Source organism: Oryctolagus cuniculus, chromosome 10, assembly GCF_051225735.1.
Source record: "Oryctolagus cuniculus isolate XC-2025 breed Fujian yellow rabbit chromosome 10, ASM5122573v1, whole genome shotgun sequence".
In the NCBI taxonomy this organism is placed as follows: Eukaryota; Metazoa; Chordata; class Mammalia; order Lagomorpha; family Leporidae; genus Oryctolagus; species Oryctolagus cuniculus.
This window is the reverse complement of record NC_142876.1, coordinates 98,878,628-98,901,290: the sequence shown is the minus strand read 5'-3', so window position 1 is coordinate 98,901,290 and position 22,663 is coordinate 98,878,628. Positions and strand designations below refer to the sequence as shown.

Sequence of the window (22,663 nt, the reverse complement as noted above, 5' to 3'; positions counted from 1 at the left end):
AGCCCAGGGAAGCCCCAGCTCCCGGCTGGGCCCATGGAGGGGAGGGTCTCCCCTAGAGGAAGCAACGGAAGTCCACTCCCCAAGGAATGTCAGCAATACCAAAGGCCTCCTGGGTGGGGTGGACACCTCAGAAGAGGCCCGGGCAGGCTTTGGAGCTGCCCTGGACACCAGGACCAACCTGCCTAGCCCACTTGCTCCCCTGCCTTGTGCATCAGCCACACCGCCTTCACTCTCCTGCCTCCCTGCCACTGAGGAAGGGGTGGGGAGGGGCCCTGCATGACAGTGCCCCCAGCACAGGCTGCCCCGGGGTGGGAGCCTCCTGTCTCGATGTTCTGCACAACAACTGTCCAACAGTGACCCACTCTTCCACAGGCCTTCCTGGTGGCTCCATGGCAGTAAGGACACAGAGGCTGTTCAAGTGGCAGCTGTGACCTCCTGGCTGTTACCTCCCAACCACTCCCAAAGAGAGAGAGCCCCACCTCTGAGTGAGAGACATCAGCATCAAACTTGCACAGCTCACCAGGAGTCCGAGGAAAGCAGCACAAGGCTGCCACAGCCCTGCCCCCAAACACCAGGAACACACAGGTCCCAGCGTGGGTGGCAGGTGGCCTAAGGAGAGTACCTGAGTACCAGCAATTCAAATGCCCACACTGCCTGCATAAAGAGGCCCTGGGCAAACCTGAGCCCCCTGCCCAGTGGGCTCCCAGCTGGCCAAGGGGCCCGGAGAAAGCCTAGGCGCTCAAGTAGGAGGTTATCTTCATGGGAAGACCAGGCCAGAGCTGAGCCCACACCCCACTCCCTGCTAGAAAGGGGTCAGCTCACCTCAAAGAGCCCAGGGGGGCTTCTCGTGGCACCACCGGTATTACAAGTGACACAGTGGCTGTAGGATCCATAGGCAAAGGCACTCTGTTCATGCTATGCAAACGTCCAATTCGGGATGATGGGGAAAGCCAAGTCAGGGGCTAGATCTGGGAGGATGGGACAATGCATCCAGAACAACCCTTTCAGTCTCCAAACACTGAAAAGATGCAGGCCCGCCCTGCTCCCTGCTAACCCCAAAAACCTGCATGCCCAGGTCTGCGTGGTACAGGAGTGCAGGGCATGCCAAGGACATGCAGACAGATGACTTGGGACTGCACAAGTCAGGCCCTGCTGCCAGCCAGCCAAGGATACAACCTCTCCCAGGGCCCTCAGGAGCCCAATGACTGGGGCTGCCCCAGTGCAAGGAACCCCACATGGGATGGTGGGCGGAACGCCAAGTGCAGGGACTCCGAGGTGGCGACCCAGCTGCGTAGCTCCCAGCTGTGGGCCTGTGGATCATGGAGAGTGGCCCTGCCTTGCTGCCTCAGGCCTGTCACGTGCCTACAGACAGGCACATTCTGGGTCCGGGGCGGGGGCTGCTGCTCAGATGTCTGAACAGTCGTAACGTGGGCTCGCAGCATATGGAGCCTGGCCCAGCTCCATGCGGACCGGCGCCCCCAGCTCCACCAGCCCATCCACTCCTTGAGGAGCTGGGAAGTGAGAACTGCTCCCCACAGTGGCAGGCTGCAGCCAAGGCACTCTGTGCCCGAGAAGACTGCTGGCAGCCTGAGGCAAACAGGTCCAGCTGCCTGCTGGGGCCCAGAGTCCTAGGCAGGCCTCAGCCCCGACAGCCCACCCAGGGACAGGAAGCGGTCTCTAGCAAGTGCACCCATGGGGCAGCCTGTCTACAAATCCTCCCAGGAAAGCCCCCAGCCTTGGCCACCTGAAGGCCACTCACAGTGCCTGGTGCCTGCCCAGAGCCACCAGCAGAGACAGGAGGCATCAATGTGCCCTTACAAACTTTCCCTGGGTTTCTTAGAGGTCAGGGACAGAAAACAGACCAGGAGCTGCCTGAGGGCTGCAAGCGCTTCCCGGGGAATCAGCCTCAAAGGGATCCCATCGCACCCCTAGAGGGGGCCCCTCAGCAGAGGGGTTTAGCCATGGAGCTCTCTGGGAGCCTCTGGATGGAAGCAGACCCAGGTAGTTTCCTCCTCCAGCAAGAGGGAAAGAGGTGCAAGCCCTCTGCCCAGTGAGCTCAGAGCAGCCCAGCGCATGGAGCCCCGAGGGTGGGCCTGGGGGCCACGCGTGGGGTTTGCTCTCCTGAGAATAACCACCTTGTGCCAGGGCATGGCAATGAGCGCAGAGGGGACTGGTGTGTTTACAGGTGCTCCACGCCTCCGCTGCTGAGGGACGGGGGGTGGCCGGCCCACGAAGGGCTCTGGCCCAAGAGGTAAGGACAGCAGCAAGAGCAGGCTGAGCTTCTGGGCAGAGCCTGCCAGCAGCACACACCCAGTTCCACACAGGACTCGGCCCTGGCGCCCGTCTGAGTCCACCCACACCTCCCGGCCCTGCCCGGCCCTTTCCCTGCAGGAGCGCAGGGCCCTCTCCCTGGTACCCACCTTCTCCATGAGACAGGGCTCACCTCCACACCCCACCTCAGCCCTCAGCTCTGGGAGGTGGGCTCATACCCCTTCCTCTGGAGGCTTTGTGCCCCTGGTCCCCCTGTGCCTCCTCAGTAGCGGGGGCCCAGTCCTGCTCACAGCCCAGATGCTGGGGCCCCCTGGTCCCTCAGTCTCCACAAGGTCAGTGCCTGTCTCTACTCGGTCTGCACAATCCATCCCCTGGGTCTAAGCCCTCCCTACTCACACCGACATTGGGCACAGACAACGCACCTAACAGTCAATGGGGCACACCAGCCCTCACCCACGCAGGCTCTCAAGACTGCTATCCTCAATCTGTTTATTCCTCGGGTGATGGGCCCCGTCCCAGTGTTTCAGTCAAGCCACATCTTTGGGACCCTGAGCCACAGACAGGATTCAAGGCCCACCAACGGGAACCTGCTGCTATGAGCGGTGAGCAGCAGGGCGAGGCTCCTGGTCTATTAGCGATGGGCCCACACCCTCTCAGTCACAGAGACCCTCTGCTCACAGTGTCAAGACTGACGTGGGACAGACCACACACCCCGCATCTCCCCACGCATTCTCCATCTCACAACCCCCACGAAGAAGCCCTACTACCATCCTCTTTACCGAAAGGACACAGGGCCTGCCCTCGTGACCGCTGCACTACCTCATCAACCCCCCCATCTCTGTCCAAGCCCTCCCCCAACCCCCCAGATCTTAATCAGGCCTGGCCCAGAGCAAAAGCAAAGCATCGAAGCAAGAAGGGGGAGAGAGAGCTGTGGCCTCCAAGTGGATGGCAGATCCCACTGCTGCTCTGTTCTAGAAGCCTCTGTCTGAAAGTGCATCAGTGACAAACCCCAGGGCTCCCTGTGCAGGAAATAACCGGTTCTAGTGGCCGGCTACTGCCATCTGGTGGCTTTTCGCGGTACTCCAGGTTTAGACAAACCCCGACAACAGGATGAAAAGACACCACCACAAACATTGTGCCTTGGTCCCATTCTCTGCCAGCACTCCCTCATTTCTCTCTCTCTCTCTCTCTCTCTCTCTCTCTCTTTCTTTTTCTTTTCTTGTCTTTTTTAGATTTATTTATTTGAAAGAGTTACAGAAAGAGAGACAGACAGATCTTCCATCCACTTGTTCACTTCCCAAATGGCCACAACAGCCAGGATTGGGCCAGGCCAAAGCCAAGAGCTTCTTCTAGGTCTCCCATGTAGGTTCCAGGGGCCCAGGCACTTAGGCCATCTTCCGCTGCTTTTCTCAGGTGCATTAGCAGGGAGCTGGATCGCATGTGGAGCAGCTGGGATACAAACTGGTGCCCATATGGGACACAGGCATGGCAAACAGCAGCTGTACTTACTACAACACAACACCAGTCCCCACCCCTTCAGTTCTTGACATGCAACAATCATTAGCTACCAACAGCACCTGTGAGAAGGGCCCTCTCTGTCCCAGCATCACAGCCCGAGACTGCCAGAGCTGACTGCAGAGCCCCCTCCCCAGCCGTGTTGCTTTTCCAGACCTGCTCTGCCCCTTCCTGGGAGGTCCACTCACCCTGAGTACCCCAACAAAGTGCCATCCTCAAACAGCTGAGAGCCAGCTTGCAAGGGCTTTTGGGGGGTGTCGGGGCAGCTCCAAGCCCCAAGCCTTGCACCTGTGTCCAGCTGTGTCCTTCTCGTGTAGATTGTGGACATGAGCCCTTGCACTTCAAATTCAGTCCAAGTCGATGCCGACAGTTCTTCAGACAACTCCAGCTCAGCTTCCCTCCTAGTTTTGGCCCTCCTGTGCCTCCTGCACAACTCCCAGTTCCTCCTGAGCCCATACCCAGAACTAAGGGCTCGCATGGCCCCGCCCAGTCATGTTGTTCTCAGACCTATTCCACTCCCCAGCACTTCAGCGAGTGCATCCTGTGTCATGTCTGCCCTCACCCTTGGAATCTCACTGTCTTCATGTCAACTGCCCACTGCCCTGACTGTTAAGGACCAGCATTAGGTCAAGATGCACAGCTGCAGGTCTGGATCCTGCACTTGGCCCCTGGTTAAATGAACCCTCTATGTGGCCCATGTTATCTGAGCGGGACACCAAGGGGCCAGAGGTGGCCAAACTCCCATCCTCGTTGACTTCTCCTGGCAGCTCTGCCCCCTTCACCACAGATCAAGGCTTGTCATCTTGGCCCTGGAAGGCAAGGCCCCGTCACAGGGAGAGGCAAGTGACATGGAGAGCCCCTGAGCAGTGGCCTTCAAGGGAGCCCTGGCCAGAGACCCACTGAGGACTCCCCGTGTGGCCCTGCGTGTATGTGACTGTGCCACCTCACAGATGGGCACTAAAGGGCTTGGTGAAGCCAGGGAGCAGCATGCTTCCTCCTGGCCAAGGTTCCAAACCAGGACAGCCTGGGAAGATCCCGCAGACCCGGGACGCCTCCCCGCCCAAGGCCACCCTCAGGAGCGTGTGAAGCAGCGCAGCGATGAACCCAGCGCCAGCACCAGCACGGTCCCTCCTTGGCTTCTCATGGGCCCAGGAGCCGATTCGGACTCACACTGATAATGCTGCAACAGCCGGTGAGTCCGCACGTCCCACACCTTCACTGTGTTGTCCATGCCGGCCGCAGCAATGCAGGTACCACTGGGATGGAAGTCCACGTAGGTGACGAAGCTGGAAAGACAGGGACCACTGTACACCACGGGAGGCCTGCCTGGTCCTGGGATGGACCCCAAGTGTCCAGAACATCCCACCCCTGCATGTCTGCTCATGCTGCTCTCTGAGCACAGAACGTCCCCTCCCAGCCCTGCTCTTCACTTGGTCAAGGGGAAACAAGCACCGTGAGAGCAGACGCCCAGTCAGCTGAGGTGGCCCAGCAGGAAGCGAGCCCCACCAGCAGGAACCGAGCACCACCACCCGTTTTTAAACCCAAGTAGAGAAAGCTGTCTTCAGACCCCAGGCTAGCCAGGCTGTGCCGGGGTTTTTCAGAGCTGAAGCTGGTACCCTTGCCAGGGCTGGCTGCAGGGCAGGTCCTGCCAGCTGAAGTTCAGGTGAGACAGTCCAGCAGGGCACAGGGCTGCTGGCCCACCTGGCTCAAGGAGACAGGCCTCAGGCCTCCAATGCACACCTAAGTGATACTCAGGCTAGTACCAGGCATGCACTCAGGAGGAGCCCTCGCCTGTGGCTCCCAGCCTAAGGAGGGAGGGATCCACTGAGAGTCCTGGAACAGGCGAGGCCCTCCTCCAGTGCAGCTTCTCCCTCACTGGATGAGGCCTTCACTCCTAAAGGCACCACCACAGCTAACATATCTAAGGAGCTTCAAAAGGCACCTGGGGGACCCAGGTCAATGGCTCACAGACACACGGTACAATTCGGAGAACTAGGAAGTGAAGAAGCGCGGGGCTTGAGGCTGAGCATCCCCCCCGGCTTTGTGGGATGGAGTCGGGGCCAAACTGCCCACCCACATAAAGATGCAGAGGTACACAACAGAGAGCTGCAGAGGGAAGCCCGCTGGGCTTCAGGGCGCTGGCCCTGAGGGTCACCGGGCTCCCCGTGCCGGGCCTGTGCTCTGTGCTGGGGCAGCTGCAGGAGGCTGGAGCTGGGACTCACCCGCCGTGCTCACAGTAGGAGTGGACACACTCCCGGCTGCTTCTGTCCCACAGCTTGACAGTCTTGTCATCACTGGCAGACACGATGAGCCGCCCATCAGGGGAGAACCTGAGCCAGACAGAGCACAAGTCACACTGCCAGTTAACAGACGTCCTGGGCACCACACGCCATCTTCCACAGCCGTCCTTCCCTGCACACCTGCTACAGGGCCCAGGAACTGCCTGGGGTTACGTGCCCTGCTTGGACCCCGAGTGTGTCTGCACAAGGAGCTTCCACCCTGTGAGACAGACACTAAGAGCGCCTATCTCCCAGCAAGCGCAGAGTGGCACGACGTACACACAGCTCCAGCACTGGTGCCCATGGCGCTATGATCATGTGACCATGGGGAAAAGTCCCCTTGAGTGTCATTAGCTTGCTCCCAGGTCCTGCAGGAGAGCCAAAACACCATTTGCCACCAAACAGGCATGGAGGTTCCAGGGACCAAAGGCCCAGGGACTGCCAGTTTGCTGGCCTGGCCCCTCTGTTCTCAGCACTCTGATCATGAGACCTCAGGGTAAAGGAATGGAGGTGCCCTAGAGAACAAGTCACTTAGAGGCCCCCAGAAAATGGCCCGGCAGTCCCGAGCTGACCCCCGGGGACTTCCAGGCAGCCTCTGGCCACACCCAAACCCTTCTTCTGGAGCACAGAATGGGACACGTGAGCAGGCTCTGTTGGAAAGAACCGAACAGGCCAGAGGTGTCCAAAAGGCCCCGGGCCGCCTGTCCCAGCCACGCAGCACCCACTCCCACTCCAAGTGGAGGGCCAGCGGCCACGCCATGCCCCTTCAAAGCCGAGACTGCAACTGGCTGCTCTGGAGCCAAATTCAATGCTGGGAAGAGCAGCCCAAGGGAAAGCAGGCGAGCCTGCCCGGTGCTGTCGCACGTCAGCTCGGTGAAGTCTCCACACACACGCAGCAGGAACCAGGACCGGCTCCATCTTCGCAGACGAGGAATTCGGACTCAGGAACACTAAGAGCGGCTATATAACTTGCCGAGAGGCCACAGCTGGCACTCAGCGGCCCCCCGGCGCCCCACACCCAGGTCTCCCCAAAGGTCTCCAGGCAGGGCCAGGCTCACCTGGCACAGCGGACCCAGTTGATGTGCTGGCTCAGGGAGAACAGAAACCTCTGGCGGTGAGTTGACCACACCTTGACAGTCTTGTCATCAGAGGCCGTCACGAGGGACTGGCCGTCACTGCAGAAGTGGACGCTCCTCACAGTGGCCGTGTGGGCACGGAACACAGTCGACTCACCTTTGCTGTGAGGAGAGGCAGCCGGGTCAGGAACCCCTGCTGGGAACGAGCAGGTCCCTCGAAGCTCTGCCTACCCTCAGGCAGCCACCCAGAGCCAGCCCAGGCCTCCACAGGAGCCACCCAGAGCCCCCCCAGCCCACCCGCGTGCAAGCAAGAATGGCTGAGGGCCTCCCAGGGGGCTCTCTCCTGACCCTGGTGGGGGACCCCAGCTGAAGCCCCAGCCCCTGAAGACACCTCCTTGGAACCGGGATAGATGTCCCACTGGGACCAGTCCAGAGCCAGGACAGAGGACCTAGGTGCGGGCAGCTCTGGCACCAGGATCACAGACTCCAGCGAGCCCCTCAAAGGCTGTAACTCACACGTTGGGTACCCAGATGCGGACGGTCTTGTCACGGGAGCCTGAAGCAAGCAGGTGTCCCGAGGGGGAGAAGTTCACACAGGTGACGGCATCCTTGTGGCCAGCGAAGCGGTAGGCCCGTGACTGGGGCTTCATGTGCCAGACCATGAGGCACGAGTCCATGGAGCCACTGGCTGAGGAGAGCGGGGGATGCTTTGACCTTTGGCTCCGAGCCAGGACGCTGGGGTCGCAGGGGGAGCAGCAGGTCCAGCTCCACCTTGCTCAGAGCCCACAAACAGGGCAGCCCACCCTTGCAGGGACAGCCACGGGGAGCTGGAGAGCCTGTGGCTGCAGTTCTCCAAGCAGTTCTCCAAGCAGCAGGCCCACACAGGACCCAGACCTAAAGGGGCCTTTCACGTGCCAGTCCTGGGTTGCAACCCAGGGCTCCGAAAACCTCCTCCCCATGGGGGCTGAGGTGACCCCCGGACATACCACAAGGGTACTAGAGAGCAGGTCCCCCCGACACTGGAGAGCCAGGCCACCCAATGGGCCTTTGAGCATGCAGAAGGCCCAAAGGAGGTCCTCAAAACAAACAGTAAAGGACTTCCGCTGCCCTAACCTGCAGCCTATGATGAGGCCAGCCATCTGGCAGGGGCCTTGATGACAGGACGAAGGGCTGAGCCTCCAGTATGGGAACAGGAAAGCTGCGGCACAAAGCAGTGCATGGACTCCCAGGCGACCAGGCAAGGTGGCACTGAGCAGGAGCATGGGGCCCAGTTCAGGTCTACAACAAGGTGTGCTGCGCCACTGGGGGCAGCTCAAGGAAGGATGGGCGTTAGGCCCAGCAAGTGGAGCCACCACCTGAGACACCCACAATCCCACACCCAAGTGCCATGAGTTCCAGTTCCTTCATTTCCAATCTTGCTTCCTGCAAATGCATCCCGGAAGGCAACAGAAGATGGCTCAAGTGCTAGGGGCCCTGCCACCATGTGGGAGACCTGGATGGAGTCCTGGGCTCTTGGCTTCAGCCTGGCCCAGTCCCTGCTATTGTGGGCATTTAATAAGTAAACCAGCAGAAGTAAACCAAAAGACAGATAGTGCTCTCTCTGTTGCTCTGCCTTTCAAGTAGATTAAAACCAATCAAACAATAAATAATTAAAAAAAAATAAAAGACTTGGGGGCTGGCATTCTGACACAACAGCTAAAGCCGCCATCTGTGAGCCAGCATCCATTCATGTGCCAGTTTGAGTCCCGGCTGCTCTACTTCCAATTCAGCTCCCTGCTAATGTGCCTAGGAAAGCAGCAGAAGATGGCCCAAGTACTTGGGCCCCTGCAGCCATGCGGGAGACCAGAAGAAGCTCCTGGCTCCTGGCTTCAGCCTGGCCAAGAGCTGGCTATTGCAGCCATTTGGGAAGTGAACCAGTGGATAAAAGATCTCTCTCTGTCTCTCTCTCCCTCTCTAATTCTGCCTTTAAAATAAATTTTAACATCTTAAAAAAACAAAAACCTCAAGGGAAAGGGGCCACTGCTCAGGGCCCACTCCACAGGACAGACTCAAGAGGTGGCTGAGGCAGGCAGGCAGCAAAGGCTGGTGAGCGTGGCAAGCCCCTAACCTCACACTCCGGTGCACATGGAGGCCAGCACCCAGAGAGCTGGCAGGCGGAAGCACAGTGCAGGTATACGCAAAGCACCCGCACCTTGGCCACGCTCTGCTCCCCGCACACCACGTTTCCCAGGTAGGAGCTCGGCCTGCACAGCTCAGAGCCTGGCTCCTGTCTGGGGTGAGACGCCTCCTCTTACCCAGTTGCTTCGTGTTGAGACTGAAGTCCACACAGGTAACTGCATCTCGGTGGCCCTTAAAATGCCTCTCCAGCGAGGGGTCCTCCTGGGGGAGAGCCAGGGTCTGTGTGAGAAGCCTAGGTGAGGAAGGGGCTTCCCTGGGGCCAAGACTCTTCCACAACAGTCAGGAGGGGTTAAAATGCTCAAGGTGTGACCTTGCAGACAGCTAAAAACCTTTAGAGTAACCAGTTCAGCAAGGCTGTAGGATACAAAATTAATACAGAAAAACCAACTGTATTTCTTTACATACACTAGCAATGAGTAATCCAAAAAATAAAACAATACCATCACGATACAAGAAAAACATTCAGCAGTAATTTTTTTTTTTTTATTTTTATTTATTTTTTTTTTTTGACAGGCAGAGTGGACAGTGAGAGAGAGAGACAGAGAGAAAGGTCTTCCTTTGCCGTTGGTTCACCCTCCAATGGCCGCCGCGGTCAGCGCGCTGCGGCCGGCGCACCGCGCTGATCCGATGGCAGGAGCCAGGAGCCAGGTGCTTTTCCTGGTCTCCCGTGGGGTGCAGGGCCCAAGCACCTGGGCCATCCTCCACTGCACTCCCTGGCCACAGCAGAGGGCTGGCCTGGAAGAGGGGCAACCGGGACAGAATCCGGCACCCCGACTGGGACTAGAACCTGGTGTGCCGGCGCCGCAAGGCGGAGGATTAGCCTAGTGAGCCGCGGCGCCGGCCCATTCAGCAGTAATTTAACAAGAAAAAGCACAAGCTTCATACAGTGAAAACTATAAAACATGGCCGAGGGGCCGGCACTGTGCTGCAAGAGATTAAGCTGTGGCCTACAGCGCCGACATCCCATGTGGGCCCGGTTCCAGTCCTGGCGGCTCCACTTCTGACCCAGCTCTCTGCTAATGCGCCTGGGAGGGCAGAAGATGGCCAAAATAGTTAGGTCTCTATCACCCTCATGGGAGACTGGGATGGAGTTCCAGGCTCCTGGCTTTGGCCTGGACCAATCCCAGCCACTGTGGACATTTGGGGAGTGAACCACAGGATGGAAGATCTCTGTCACTCTGCCTGTCACATAAATACATAAATCAATCTTTAAGATCTTTTCACACACACACACAAAAAACTATACACAAATGTTCACAGCAGCATCATTCATAGTAGCCCAGGTGCCCATCAGCAGGCGACTGAACCAATCAAACGCGGGACGGGATGGAATATCACTCAGTCTCCAACAAGAGCCAGGCCCTGAGTGGGGCTCCGCCGTGTGAGCCTGAAAACACACCACTGAGTGAAAGGCACCAGACGCTAAGGCCCTGCTTCCACTCCATCTGTCGCAGCGGAATCCTCAGAGACAGAAAGGAGACTAGCGGTGGTCAGGAGCTGCGGAGAGGGGCTCGCGGGAAGGAAAGTGACGGCTGCGGAGCTCGGGGCTTCAGCAGCACACAGCGAGGACGGCGGGACGACACCGTGCGTGTACTCAAGCATGGCCTGTATACTTTCAAGCCTGAGTTTTACGGCACATGGGTAGTAACTCAAGAAAGTCATTTTTTAAAAAAAGCCTAGAGAGGCCACACTGAGGTATAGTGGACCAAGCCTCCGCTTACAGCGCTGGCATCCCAAATGGGCGCCAGTTCGAGTCCTGGCTGATCCTCTTCCAATCAGCTCCCTGCTTATGGCCTGGGAAAAAGAGCAGAAGATGGCCCAACTGCTTGGGCCCCTGCATCCACGCGGGAGACCAGGAAAGCTCCTGGCTCCTGACTTTGAATCAGCCCAGCTCCGGACATTGCAGCCGTCTGAGGAATGAATCAGAGAATGGAAGATCTCTCTCTCCGTCTCTCCCTCTCAATCAAATAACTAAATCTTTAAAAGAAAAAAAGAACGTCTAAAGACAGAAAATGAGCCTTTTAGCACCTCCCACCCCAAGAATTGGATCTTACACACTTGGACCTACTTGGACCAGCCAGGAAGCTCGAAGGTCAGTCCTGGACAGGCTGGGGGTGGTGGCACAATCTACCCACCATCAGAGAAATAAACAATAGGGCTTTGGGGGGACAACGGAGAGGCTATTCCAGGGACACTGCCAGCCAGCAGCGGCTTGTGTCTCAGCACCTGAAGGGTCAGACGTGCCCCCAGCCCAAGCATGAGAAACCTCTAAGAAGCACCTGGGGCAGTCCAGGGAGCCCAGCGGAAGACTCCTCTTGGGAAACAAAGTCCCTGACACAGAGCAAAGCCACCACGGCTCCACAGGGCTGAAGCACAAAGGCCCCAGGAGCCCTGTGCCCAGCCCCACCCCCTGAAACACCTGGCATGAGTACCCTTTCAACAGCAGGGGGAGTGGCAGCGGGGGAAGGGCCTCCAACAACCACAGCGGCTCCATTCCGCCTCCTGCCCTCCCAGCGCCTCTCAGAACACGGGTAAGAGAGCTCACCCCTGGGCTCACAGGCAGAGCCAAGTTCATCGGCCCGTCAAGTCTCCCTCTGCAGCTGCCTGCCCGCCAGGCCTCCTCTCCCCCAAGGTGGTTTATATATGAGGTCGACGTAGTGAGAGCATCCGATTAGAGGTCAACCGGTCTGGATCCTACTCTGGGCCCTCTACCAAGTCCTTGGACGCCTAAAGGAGCTACAGGCTACTACCCAGCCAGAGGACAGGCCCATCTCAAGAACTCTCTCAGCAAGACCGGCTCTGGAGAGCTCCTCTATGGCCAAGGTCATACTGCAGGCCTGGGCCGTCCCACGCACCCCAAGGGCCAGCTGTCCACACCCGCGGAGGTGGAGAGCACCTTCAACAACACTCCATCCAGCCGCCCGGCTCCGGATCACACCGGAGTCGAGCCTCGCGAAGATGCAGACCCTGGAGGCAGGGATTCTGTTCGCTCCAGCAGCCCGGCACAGGGTCCCCGGTAGTGCCCACCCAGCGCCCCCGTAGAGACGGTAAACAGACTAGAGAAGATCGACCCGGAACCCGGTCCCCCTCTCGCAGTCGTCTCTCCCGCAGGCCAGGCTCCCAACAGCCTGGAGTGGAGACGAAGGACCGGGCGGTCGCTAGCGGGGACTCACCAGGCTGGGCGCGGCCATGGCAGGGCTGGCGCGGCCACCCGCGCCGGAGAAGCCGGAGGCGGAGTGAAGGCCGTTGCGGCCGGTTCAGTTTCCGCGCCCCCAACCGCCGCCAATAGCAACGCCGGGCGCGTCGCAGCGCCCCACCCACCGCAATTAAAGGGGAAGCTCCTCAGCTTCTTGGCCCCTGACGCAACTAGAACTGTAAAGCTGGAACCACGGCCTCGAAAACCAGGCCAGGAAACCCCCGGACGCTGCCAGCAAATGCCTCTGCCCGCCGCCACTCATTCCTCCTGAAAAGTTAAAAAGCCCAGGACGAGGGCTCTCCCCACCGGCCTGGCGCCCGGATGACGTAAGGGAGCGCAGTCTTCTGGGAAATGTAGTTCCAAAGCCGCGCCGCGCCCTCGTGTGTGGAGGAAGGTGGAAACACATTTCCCAAGATGCCGTGGGGGCGAGCGGGGTTTACTACTCCGAGCGCGGGCCGAAGGATCCCGGAAGTGGATGACTGGTGTGGGCCTGTGTCTGTGTGGCTTTAAAGCGCTTCTTGCCTCGCGGCCGGGTTTTCACGCGAGAAATTGCGATCCAATTACTCGCCCCTATGGAATTCTAAATGGCTCACTCCTCCGAACGTGAAGGACTCCTGTCATCCAAAAGAATGCGAATCACCGGAAATCGCAACTATAGGGTGGAGAGGTCTGAATTCAGTTCTCAGTTCTCGCCCCAGTTCCTTGTATGAGCTCAGGGGAAAACGCCTCTGCTGTGTAGGCCCGCCTTCCCTTTTGTAATCCGAGAGAGTGGTGCAGCCGGGCAAGCGGCCTTCACCCTGAAAAGCTGTTGTAAATTATACTTCTGGGGGCCGGTGCTGTAGCGGAGGGGTACAGCCACCACCTGCGCCGCCAGGTTCCACCAGGTTCCGCCGGGTTCAGGTCTTGGCTGCTCCACTTCCGATCCAGCTCCCTGCTAATGGCCTGGGAAAGCAGTAGAAGATGGCCCAAGTGCTTGGGCCCCTGCACCCTCGTGGGAGACCTGGATACGGCTCCTGGCTCCTGGCTTTGGTCTGGCCCAGCCCTGACTGTTGTGGCCATTTGGGGAGTGAGACAGTGGATGAACAATCTCTCTCTCTCTCTCTCTCTCTCTCTCAACTCTGCCTTTCAGATAAATAAAATAAATCTTAAAAATAGATGAATAAATTACACTTTTAAAAGGAGACAGTCCCAGGACCTGGCCACCAGGGGTCGTCCTTTCTCGCCGAACTGTCTCTTGCTCTTTCCTCTGCCTCACGATGGACATATTCCCAATCTGCAATTGGCCTGAGCCGGATGTTTTGCAAGATTCAGGAATCTTCCATCATCTCTCCTGGCCAACTTGTCAAGACTCCAACACTGATTAGGATCTGGCCATGTTCTGAGGTTATCGCTACTGAAACCAAAGACTGTGTGTCCCTGGGTCTGCAATTCTGGGCAGGTTCAATAAACTCTGAAACCAATACATGAAGGGAGCTGGCATTCAGACCTGCAACAGCCAAAACAAGAAAGCAGATAACATTTAATCGCTTCTTTGTGATTTGGCATTGAACTCATTCCTTTATGTTGGAGATTTAACTTAGACACTCAAATCCTTGAAACAAGCGTAGTTGTTCGCTCACACTGAAACTTCAATACTGTTAAGTTCTCAAGACTTCCCACCAACATCCACATTTTACTGGTTGTTCTGTTGCCTGCCAGCCAAACACTGGGGTGGGAGTGGGCATTACGGAATAAATGAAGATTGGCATGTATTGGGTGCAGCAGCTCTACTTCTGATCCAGCTTCCTGCCGATAATGTCTAGGAAGGCAGCAGAAGAGAGACCAACTACTTGGGCCACCGCCACTCACGTGGGAGACCTGGATGGAGTTCCTGGCTCCTGGCTTCAGCTTGACCCACACTTAGCTGTGGCGGCCATTTGGAGAATGAGTCAGCACATGAAAAAAAAGCTCGCTCGCTTGCACGCTAGCTCTCTCTCTCCCTCTTTCCCTCCCTCTCCCTTTCTTTCTGTTGCTCTGCTTTTCAAGTAAATAATTCTTTTTATTAAACAAAAACAATAAATAAAAACAAAAACCTGACCATTAAACTAGAGAATTATTTTATTGTTGTTAGGTAGAGTTTCAGGTTTTAGCTATGGAATACCGCTGGCCTACAGAAGCTTGTACTGTAGAAAACTGAATTTATGGGTCCAGTGCTGTGGCTCAGTGGGTTAAAGCCCCAGTCTGCAGTGCCAGCATCCCATATGGGTGCCAGTTCGAGTCCTGACTGCTCCACTTCCCATCCAGCTCTCTGCTGTGGCCTGGGAAAGCAGTAGAGGATGACTCAAGTCCTTGGGCCCCTGCACCCGCGTGGGAGACCTGGAGGAAGCTCTAGGTTCCTGGCTTTGGACTGGCCCAGCTCCGGCCACTGTGGTCATTTGGGGGGCGAACCAGCGGATAGAAGACCTCTCTCTCTCTCTCTCTCTCTCTCTGCCTCTCTGTAACTCTGCCTTTCAAATAAACAAATAAATCTAAAAAGAAAAGAAAACTGAATTTAGAGAAACTATGTAAAATGCTTCTCAAATGCCAAGTTTGTAACTGGGAGATTTGTCAAGGGGCTGGAGAACTCTTCAAACTTCCCTACAGCAGGGAGGTCTGCGTCCTGGTACAAAGCCCACAGGCAAGTTCCCCTGCAAGAGCCTGTCAGGGGACCCAGCCCTGCGGTACAGAGGACTCAGCCTCTGGCTGCAGCACCGGCATCCCATGTGGGCGCTGGTTCAAGTCCTGGCTGCCCCACTTCCCATCCAGCTCTCTGCTATGGCCTGGGACAGCAGTAGGAAATGGCCCAAGTCCTTGAGCCCCTGTACCCATGTGGGAGACCCAGAAGAAGCTCCTGGCTCCTGGCTCCTGGCTCCTGGCTCCTGGCATTGGATCGGCGTGGCTCCGGTCATTGTGGCCATCTGGGGAGTGAACCAGTGGATGGAAGATCTCTCTCTCTGCCTCTGCCTCTCTGTAACTCTACCTTTTTCAAATAAATACAATAAAATTATTATAAATTATTATAAAATATTTTAAAATGCAATAAAAATGCATTTAAAAATTGTCATCCTATCACCACTCTCCAACCCATTTCCCAAGGCCACCCAAGGGTAGGACAGAGAAAGGAGCTGGAAAGACAGGGTTCACACCCGCTACCCTAGCTCGGCCCAGCCTACACCTGGAAAGCCCCATGTGTCACCAGTCAGCCCTGCACCTGCCAGTGGCCTGCTCAGGGCTTTCCCAGGGTCAGGCAGATCTGGGGATGAGTCTGGGCCCGGCCCCTTGTCACCTCCGAGCTGGGTGAGCTAGCAGGAATCACACCACCTGTTCCAGCCTCCGTGTTCTCAATTATAACATAATCGTAATGCTATGCCTACCTACTACGATGGGGGAGGGGAGCTTCCATGAGCTTTCATTTCATGTCAGAGCTTGATGTTACGCTGTCATTCAGAAGCGTGTGACTTCATGCGTTCTCTGCTCCGACAGTCTGGTCAGCACTTCTCTGCCTCTGCTCCACTCACTCTCCCCAGCTCTTTCTGCCCAGCCCTACCGGCCTCCACCCTGTGTCTTGAAGAGCGATGGCTCTTGCACTGGCTATTGTGCCGGTGTCCACGTGGCTCCATCCATCACCAGGGCTGTGCTCAGATGTCACCCTTCTGTAACCTTCCCTGACCCCCTACTTACAATGTCATCCAGCCCTCCCTTTCTCTACTTCGCTTTCCTCCGGTGACTTGTTGTGTTGTGTTCTACCGAAGGGAAGCTCCAGGGGACAGACGTGACTGTACCCCCGCACGCAGCAGGGGCTCAGACACAGCAGTGGTGCCATAACTATTTGCCGAATAAATAGATGAATCATGGCCAGATAGCACATACAATGTCATCGGGTCTGCAATGGGCAGAGCCGGTTCTCGACTGGACAGGTTGGGGAGGGACAAGTGTAATTAGGACATCTGAGCCATGAAGCATGAATGGGGCCCACGTGCAGGCAGGAGAGGGAAGGAGAGGCAAGCTGGGTGCTGGGTGTTGGGTGCTGGGGACAGACTGGGCAAAGATCTGAGATGGGACAGAACATGGGTATCTGAGGAACAGAGACAAGAAAGATAGGCCAGGAGTGAGGCCAGCACGTAGGGCTGCAGGTGCAGGCAAGATCCCTGGAGACCGGTCTCAAAGTGGCCACATGTGCCTTCTTAGGGGTGGGACGAGTCAAAAGAGACCTCCTGGGGCTTTGGCACCGGGCCCCCCTTTTGTGAGAGTGACCCCTGCAAAGTGTCCTGCCCAGGGAGTCCCCCAGCAATTCTGGGCCTCAATGGCACCCACGGTTGGAAGCGTCCGCTCCCTGTAATGGCAGGCCACAGCAGAGGGTGAGGAGAGCACCAAAGGGATGCCAGGCCTCAGCCTCAGCCAGCGCCGCCCCTCCGTGGCAGTGGCCACTCTGGTAAAAAGCCCTCCCGAGTGGGGACACTGGGGACTCCCTCTGGCTAAGCATCCAGTACAGGCCTGTCCTTCCACCTGGCACAGTACTGGCATGACGGGGGCTGCCGCGTGATGCCTGGACACAGTGGTGTCAGTGGACCTGGGGCCCCAGGACGAGTTTCCAGGAAGCACGGAGACCAAGCGCGCACATGTGAGCAAGCGGCAGGGAGCACCCCTCACACGAGGCCTCGACTCCAGGCTCAGAGCCCTCCCTGGTGATACGGAACACGGAGCTTCAGAGCAGCTGTCCTCGGCCCGGCTGCCATCAGGACCTCAGCAGGTGCAGGCTGGGCATCAGCTGAGTGCAGTCAGTAGCCAAGGCTGCGAACCGTGGCTTTCGACCAGTGTTAAAGAGCTGTGATGGTAGAAATGCTTTGTCGGCACTGTCCACGGTGGTAGCCCTGGTCACACAGGATTAGCAAACGTTTCAAATGCAGGGAACAGAATCTTCACATTTCCTTCCATCTACATGTAAACAGCTGTATGTGGCCAGTGGCTACCATATTGGCCAGTGTAGCTCTACACTGGACTGGCTCTGAGGCCTTGGCGTTCAGTCTCCTGGTGAAGACATGGGGGAGCGAGGGGCATGGTGCCCAGTCCAAGGTACTTATGGCAACTCTTTCTCCAGTGTCCACTGCCAGCTGATGATGTGTGTATGCTGGGGGCAGAGGGTGGACATGCTGGCCCAACCCCAGGGACCTGGAGTGTGGCCGCAGGATGCAGGCCGCAGTTCCCGTGCCCCATAGCAGGGCTTTACTGAGTGTCCCCAGAGCATTTCAGGATGGGAAGACACATGGAGCCGACGCCTAAGAGGTCAGAGAGGAAGGGATTCCCCTCTGCCATGGAGCACTGCATCGGAGCTCAGGGCTGGCCCAGAACAGTGCCAGCAACACAATAACTGACAACTTCCACTTCCTGCAGAGTCACCGGACACCAATGCCACACGAAGTCTTAACCACATTAACCCATTTTGCTGGTGGAGAAACTGAGGCACAGCATTCGTAAGTGAGCAGTCAGGATTAAAACCCAAGTCCGTCTACCTGCAAAGCTGGACCCTCACTCCTAATGCAGCCAAAAAATAAATACCCCCAAAAAGTTCAGGACTTAAAAAGGGTTTCGGCCAGCACCACGGCTCACTAGGCTAATCCTCTGTCTGTGGCGCCAGCACCCCAGGTTCTAGTCCCGGTCGGGGTGCCGGATTCTGTCCCGGTTGCTCCTCTTCCAGTCCAGCTCTCTGCTGTGGCCCGGGAAGGCAGTGGAGGATGGCCCAAGTCCTTGGACCCTGCACCCGCATGGGAGAGCAGGAGGAAGCACCTGGCTCCTGGCTTTGGATTGGCATAGCGTGCCGGCCGTAGTGGCCATTTGGGAGTGAACCAACGGAAGGAAGACCTTTCTCTCTGTCTCTCTCTCTCACTGTTTAACTCTATCAAAAAAAAAAAAAAAAAAGAAGAAAAAAAGTCTCAAGACTTCCACCTCCTACAGCAAAAACGAGGCCCAGAAGAGTCTCGCCAGCCCCACACTGGAAAGTCCTTCATTGCTTCATAGCTAATCTTAAACAATCAAATGAGTTTATTTCTACTCTGTAGTTCAAAAGCCTCAGATTAAAAAAAAATGTTTATTTCTTTTTCATCTACTTGAAAGGCAGAGTGACAGGAAAAGAGAGAGATCTTTCGTCCACTGGCTCACTCACCAAATGGCTGAAACAGTCAGGTCTGACCCAGGCCGAAGCCAGGAGCCAGGAACTCCATTAGGGTCTCCCAAGTGGGTGGCAGGGGCCCAAGCACTTGAGCCATCACCTGCAGCCTCCCAGATGCAAATCCAGAATAATGTCTCGGCACTTGCTGTGGGATGCGGGCGTCCTGCTGCACCACGATGGCCACCCCAGATTAATGTTTTAATGACAGACCAGTGAAGTCCAAGTCAGGAAGATGCCTTGGTTTATGTTCCAGTGATTTCATGTCCCGCCCCCTTCACCATCCATCAGTTTGAGAAACAGGGATGGAGAAGGGTCACTCAGCTGGCCATCAGCAGGGCAAGTTGTCAGGGTCATGCCCAGGCAGCCAACGGCACAGGTCTGCAGAATCCAGAGAAGAGCTGTTTAAATTCAGATCCCCAGGCCTGCTGTCGAGTCTGGTCTGCAGGCCAGGAGGTGGGGGGCCAGGAACCTGCGTTGGCAGCAAGCCCCTCTGGTGATTCTGATGTGGAGGTCCTGGGAGAAAGGACAGCCCCACTCTGCCCTCCCTGGCACGCAGCTGCAGGGCACACACACTGGTAGAATCTGACCACCTCCTTCTGACCCCACAAGAAGCCCCTCCTAAGTCCATGGCTGGGGAGGGTGGCAGGGACGCTCTGTGCTCAGGCCCGCTGACCCCGCGGCTGCATTCTTCAGGCACATACATACTGGTGACCTGTTTCTGTGCCAAGTCAGGGACGTATGTCCAGCACCCACCAGTGGCCAGCAGGGCACAGTCCCCAACCTCAGGGAGCTCATGGCGATAGAAGAGGTAGGAGGTGACCCCACACCGCATAAATAGAGGGAGAGGGCCAGGGCAGGAAGGGGTGTCTCCAGGAGGCGACGATCAGCTGAGGCCTGAGCATCCCCAGTCCAGCAAAGTGCTGACCTCAGGCAAGAGCTGGAGCAGCAGCCAGAACAGGCAGGGCAAAGGCCCCAAGGAGGCCTGGCGGGTGGCTCGTGAGAGGGGCAGCCAGGAGGCCGGATGGAAGAGAAGACAAAGAGGCCTGGCTAGGCTTGCCTCCCAACTGCTTCCTCCAGGAAGTCCCCTGAATACATCCATCTGCTCAAGTCAAGGTTACCTGTGGTTGGGAACCCAGAGCAAGTTGTGTCAGAGCTGGAACTTGCTCAGTTTGCTGTCCCCGGTCAGGGGCTCCCTGCTCTCAGAGTACACCGCTGGTGCTAGGCTGGGACTCCAGACAGGACACCCCCTAAACCCCACCTGCTTGGTGGCCCCTTCTCTGCTTCCCTGGGGCAGGTGTTCTGCTGTCAGTCACCTGCCTCCCCTGCTGAGTACACACCTGCCACTCCGCACATGCCTGGGAGTCCCAAGGAGCATAACTGTGTGCACAGCTGCGCACATCCAGGCACTGCTGCACCTGTGTCTGTGCTGTGATCCTGTGTGCGAGTGTCCTTGTGCCTGTGTCTGAGTGTGCACTCAGGCGTCTGTGTGACTGTGGCTGTGACTTTAGTGTGCATGTGGGGTGTGTGCCCACGAGAGACTCTGTGCAGGTGCCCGGGCCTGTGTATCTTAGCTTGGATTCCTCCAGAGGCCAACCCTGAGAACAGCTTCAAGGGCCGTTCTTTGATTTGGGAGTCAATTCTGGGAAACACCAGGAGCGGTGGGGCAGTCAGGAGAAGGGAAAGCAGCAGCGATGGGGTGTTAGGAAGTGGCTTGCTCCATGGGTGGCCAGGGCCTGCTGCCACTGGAGAGCTCTGGGACCTGGTACAGAATGTGCCTGGGGCTTTCCACCTGAGGGGTGAAGGAGGCAGGGGCTTGTCCACCATTCTCAGCAGCCACGCTGAAGCCTGGCACTGCCAGCTGCTCTACACACAGCCCACAGGGTTCTTGGGCAAGGAAGGCCCTCAGGCACAGGGTCTCTGGTACTGGCAGCTGCAAGTCAGGCTCCTGTGTGCAAAACTGACAAGTGGGGGGCCCACCTTGTGCTGCAGCAGCTTAAGCCACCACCTGCAACACTAGCACCCCCTATTGCAGTGCTGGGTGCCAGTCCTGACTGCTCCACCACTGATGCAGTTTCTTGCTAATGTGCCCAGGAGGGCAGTAGAAAACGGCTCAAGTACTTGGGCCTCTGCCACTCTTGTGGAAGACCAAGATGGAGCTCCTGGCTTCAGCCTGGCCTAGGCCTGGCTGTTGCGGCCATTTGGAGAGTGAACCAACAGGTGGAAGATCCTGATCTCTCTGTTTTTCCCTCTCTCTGTCCATTGCTCTGTTTTTCAGATAAGTCCATAAATAATTTTTTTTTTAAATGTCAAGTGGGAGGGAACTGGCTCAAACTTCAACACAAGCCGCCCTGCCACGTGCCCATGCTTTGTGGCTGTGCTGGGGCCCTGTCATGCCACCTGCGCTTAGGGTGCAGTGAACTCTCCTCATGCAAACTCCTGGAAGGGTCAGCATGACATCAAGCAAGCTCTGGCCTTGCAGTCCCTCCCTCCCATGACCAAGCTGACTGAGGATCTGTCAAATCGTACCAGCCCTGTGCCAAATTTGGCCAAGGAGATATACACCTGCTTTGGACAGTAGAGCACCTGCCCTCCAGCCAGTGGAAGCAGCAAGAAGAAGAAGGCCTGGCTGTGCAGAAGTAGCAGGGCCTCCTCTATTGAGCCTTGCTGCCCACAGGCACCAGACAGTAGCTGGGAATGGCCTGGAACAGCAGGAAATGGAATGTGGCCTCTGTCCTGCAGGCAGTGGGGAGCACGGGAAACTGGGGGTGCCAGGAGAGGCTCTGTCAGCTCCCCTTTAGGGGGTGCTCTGTGAGCTGGGCTGGAGGCCGAGCTGTTGGGGAAGGGAGGCTGGAGGTTTTGAAAATGGGCAGAGCTTGGCAGACTGCACAGAGCTCTGTGTGACAGGTGTCTAGCCAGGGGCTAGAGAGGATGTGCCTGGGGCTGTTCCTCTTTGCAGAGGGGTGGCAGCCGGGATCTGCGGAGCTGCGGGACAGGACTGAGGTCAGGGGACCCTAGGGGAGGAGGGGGAGCCAGCAGGTCTCAGTGGCAGGGTCTGTTGGCCACTAGACAAATGGGGAAGAGGTAGGGGCTGTGGAGAGTGTGTGGCAATGAACTGCAGAGAGTCAAGGGCAGCAGAGGCCACGCCAAGGCACTGGGGTGAGACAGAAGGGATCTGCTGAAGGCAGAGGGAGGGGGGAGGGGGCGAGTGTGTGGCTTGGGCCATGGACACGGGGCGGGGGGGGAGGGTATAGCAGCAGGAGAAGGTGTTCAGCCACAGGAGACGGCATCAGCACACATAGGTGATGTGGGCAGGCAGAGAGGATAAATTGATTAGATTTGTAAGCCGGAAGACCACGCCTTCACCACACCCCCTGTGTGATCTCACGCTCCTTCCTGATCCCACCTGTACACCCACCTGCCAATCACACTATGTAACTACACCCCTTGGAAATGGAGGCAAGGCCTGGAACACAGTGGGCTCTTCCCTCTTTTCCACCCTTTTTCGCCCCTTATTCCCCTCGTTGTCCTTGCTGCCCGTGCCCTCGGGGTGCGTGGTCTCCTTGCTGCCCGTGCCCTCGGGGTGCGTGGTCTCCGGGCCGCCCACTCCCTGCTCTCCTGCCTGCATGCTTGCTGCACATGGCTGGCTCCTGGCCTGCTCTCTGCTTGGTATGGATCCAACTTAGTCTCTGGACCTTTCTTTTTCCCTTAGATAAAGCTCTCACTCTCCTATGTATTTCTCACACTGAATAAAATCCTTAAAACTTACCATGTTGCCTGGTCTATTTGAGCCAGTATTCAGAGAATTCTTATTATTTTTGGAAAAATTAATAAGCAAAATGGTTTCATAGGGACGCAGCCCAGGCAGCAGGGCAGCACTGGGCTGGGGGGACCAGAATTCCCAAAAGCATAGGTGCAAGTAGAATCCCAGTAAATTCTGAATAAATCGTAGCTTTAAAAATCAGGG

General features: G+C 57.2%; 1 protein-coding gene across 11 annotated transcripts in view; it reads right to left on the bottom strand.

Moving 5' to 3' along the window:
• The window catches only part of POC1A (POC1 centriolar protein A), a 76,014-nt gene extending 63,161 nt beyond the window's left edge, over positions 1 to 12,853 (bottom strand). For 4 of the 11 annotated variants that reach the window (XM_051852357.3, XM_051852363.3, XM_051852361.3 and 1 more), the window contains exons 1-6: positions 12,493 to 12,642; positions 9,436 to 9,538; positions 7,658 to 7,829; positions 7,124 to 7,303; positions 6,009 to 6,116; positions 4,957 to 5,072 (exon numbers count right to left, since the gene is read on the bottom strand). In XM_051852357.3, coding sequence (XP_051708317.3) covers positions 4,957 to 5,072; positions 6,009 to 6,116; positions 7,124 to 7,303; positions 7,658 to 7,829; positions 9,436 to 9,538; positions 12,493 to 12,510 — 697 coding nt within the window. In that variant the 5' untranslated portion in view covers positions 12,511 to 12,642. Of the gene's footprint in view, positions 1 to 4,956; positions 5,073 to 6,008; positions 6,117 to 7,123; positions 7,304 to 7,657; positions 7,830 to 9,435; positions 9,674 to 12,492 lie in introns of all 11 variants that reach the window. The other 7 variants (XM_070050755.2, XM_089306164.1, XM_089306163.1 and 4 more) reach the window with 5 other exon arrangements.
• Positions 12,854 to 22,663: the final 9,810 nt, after the last annotated feature.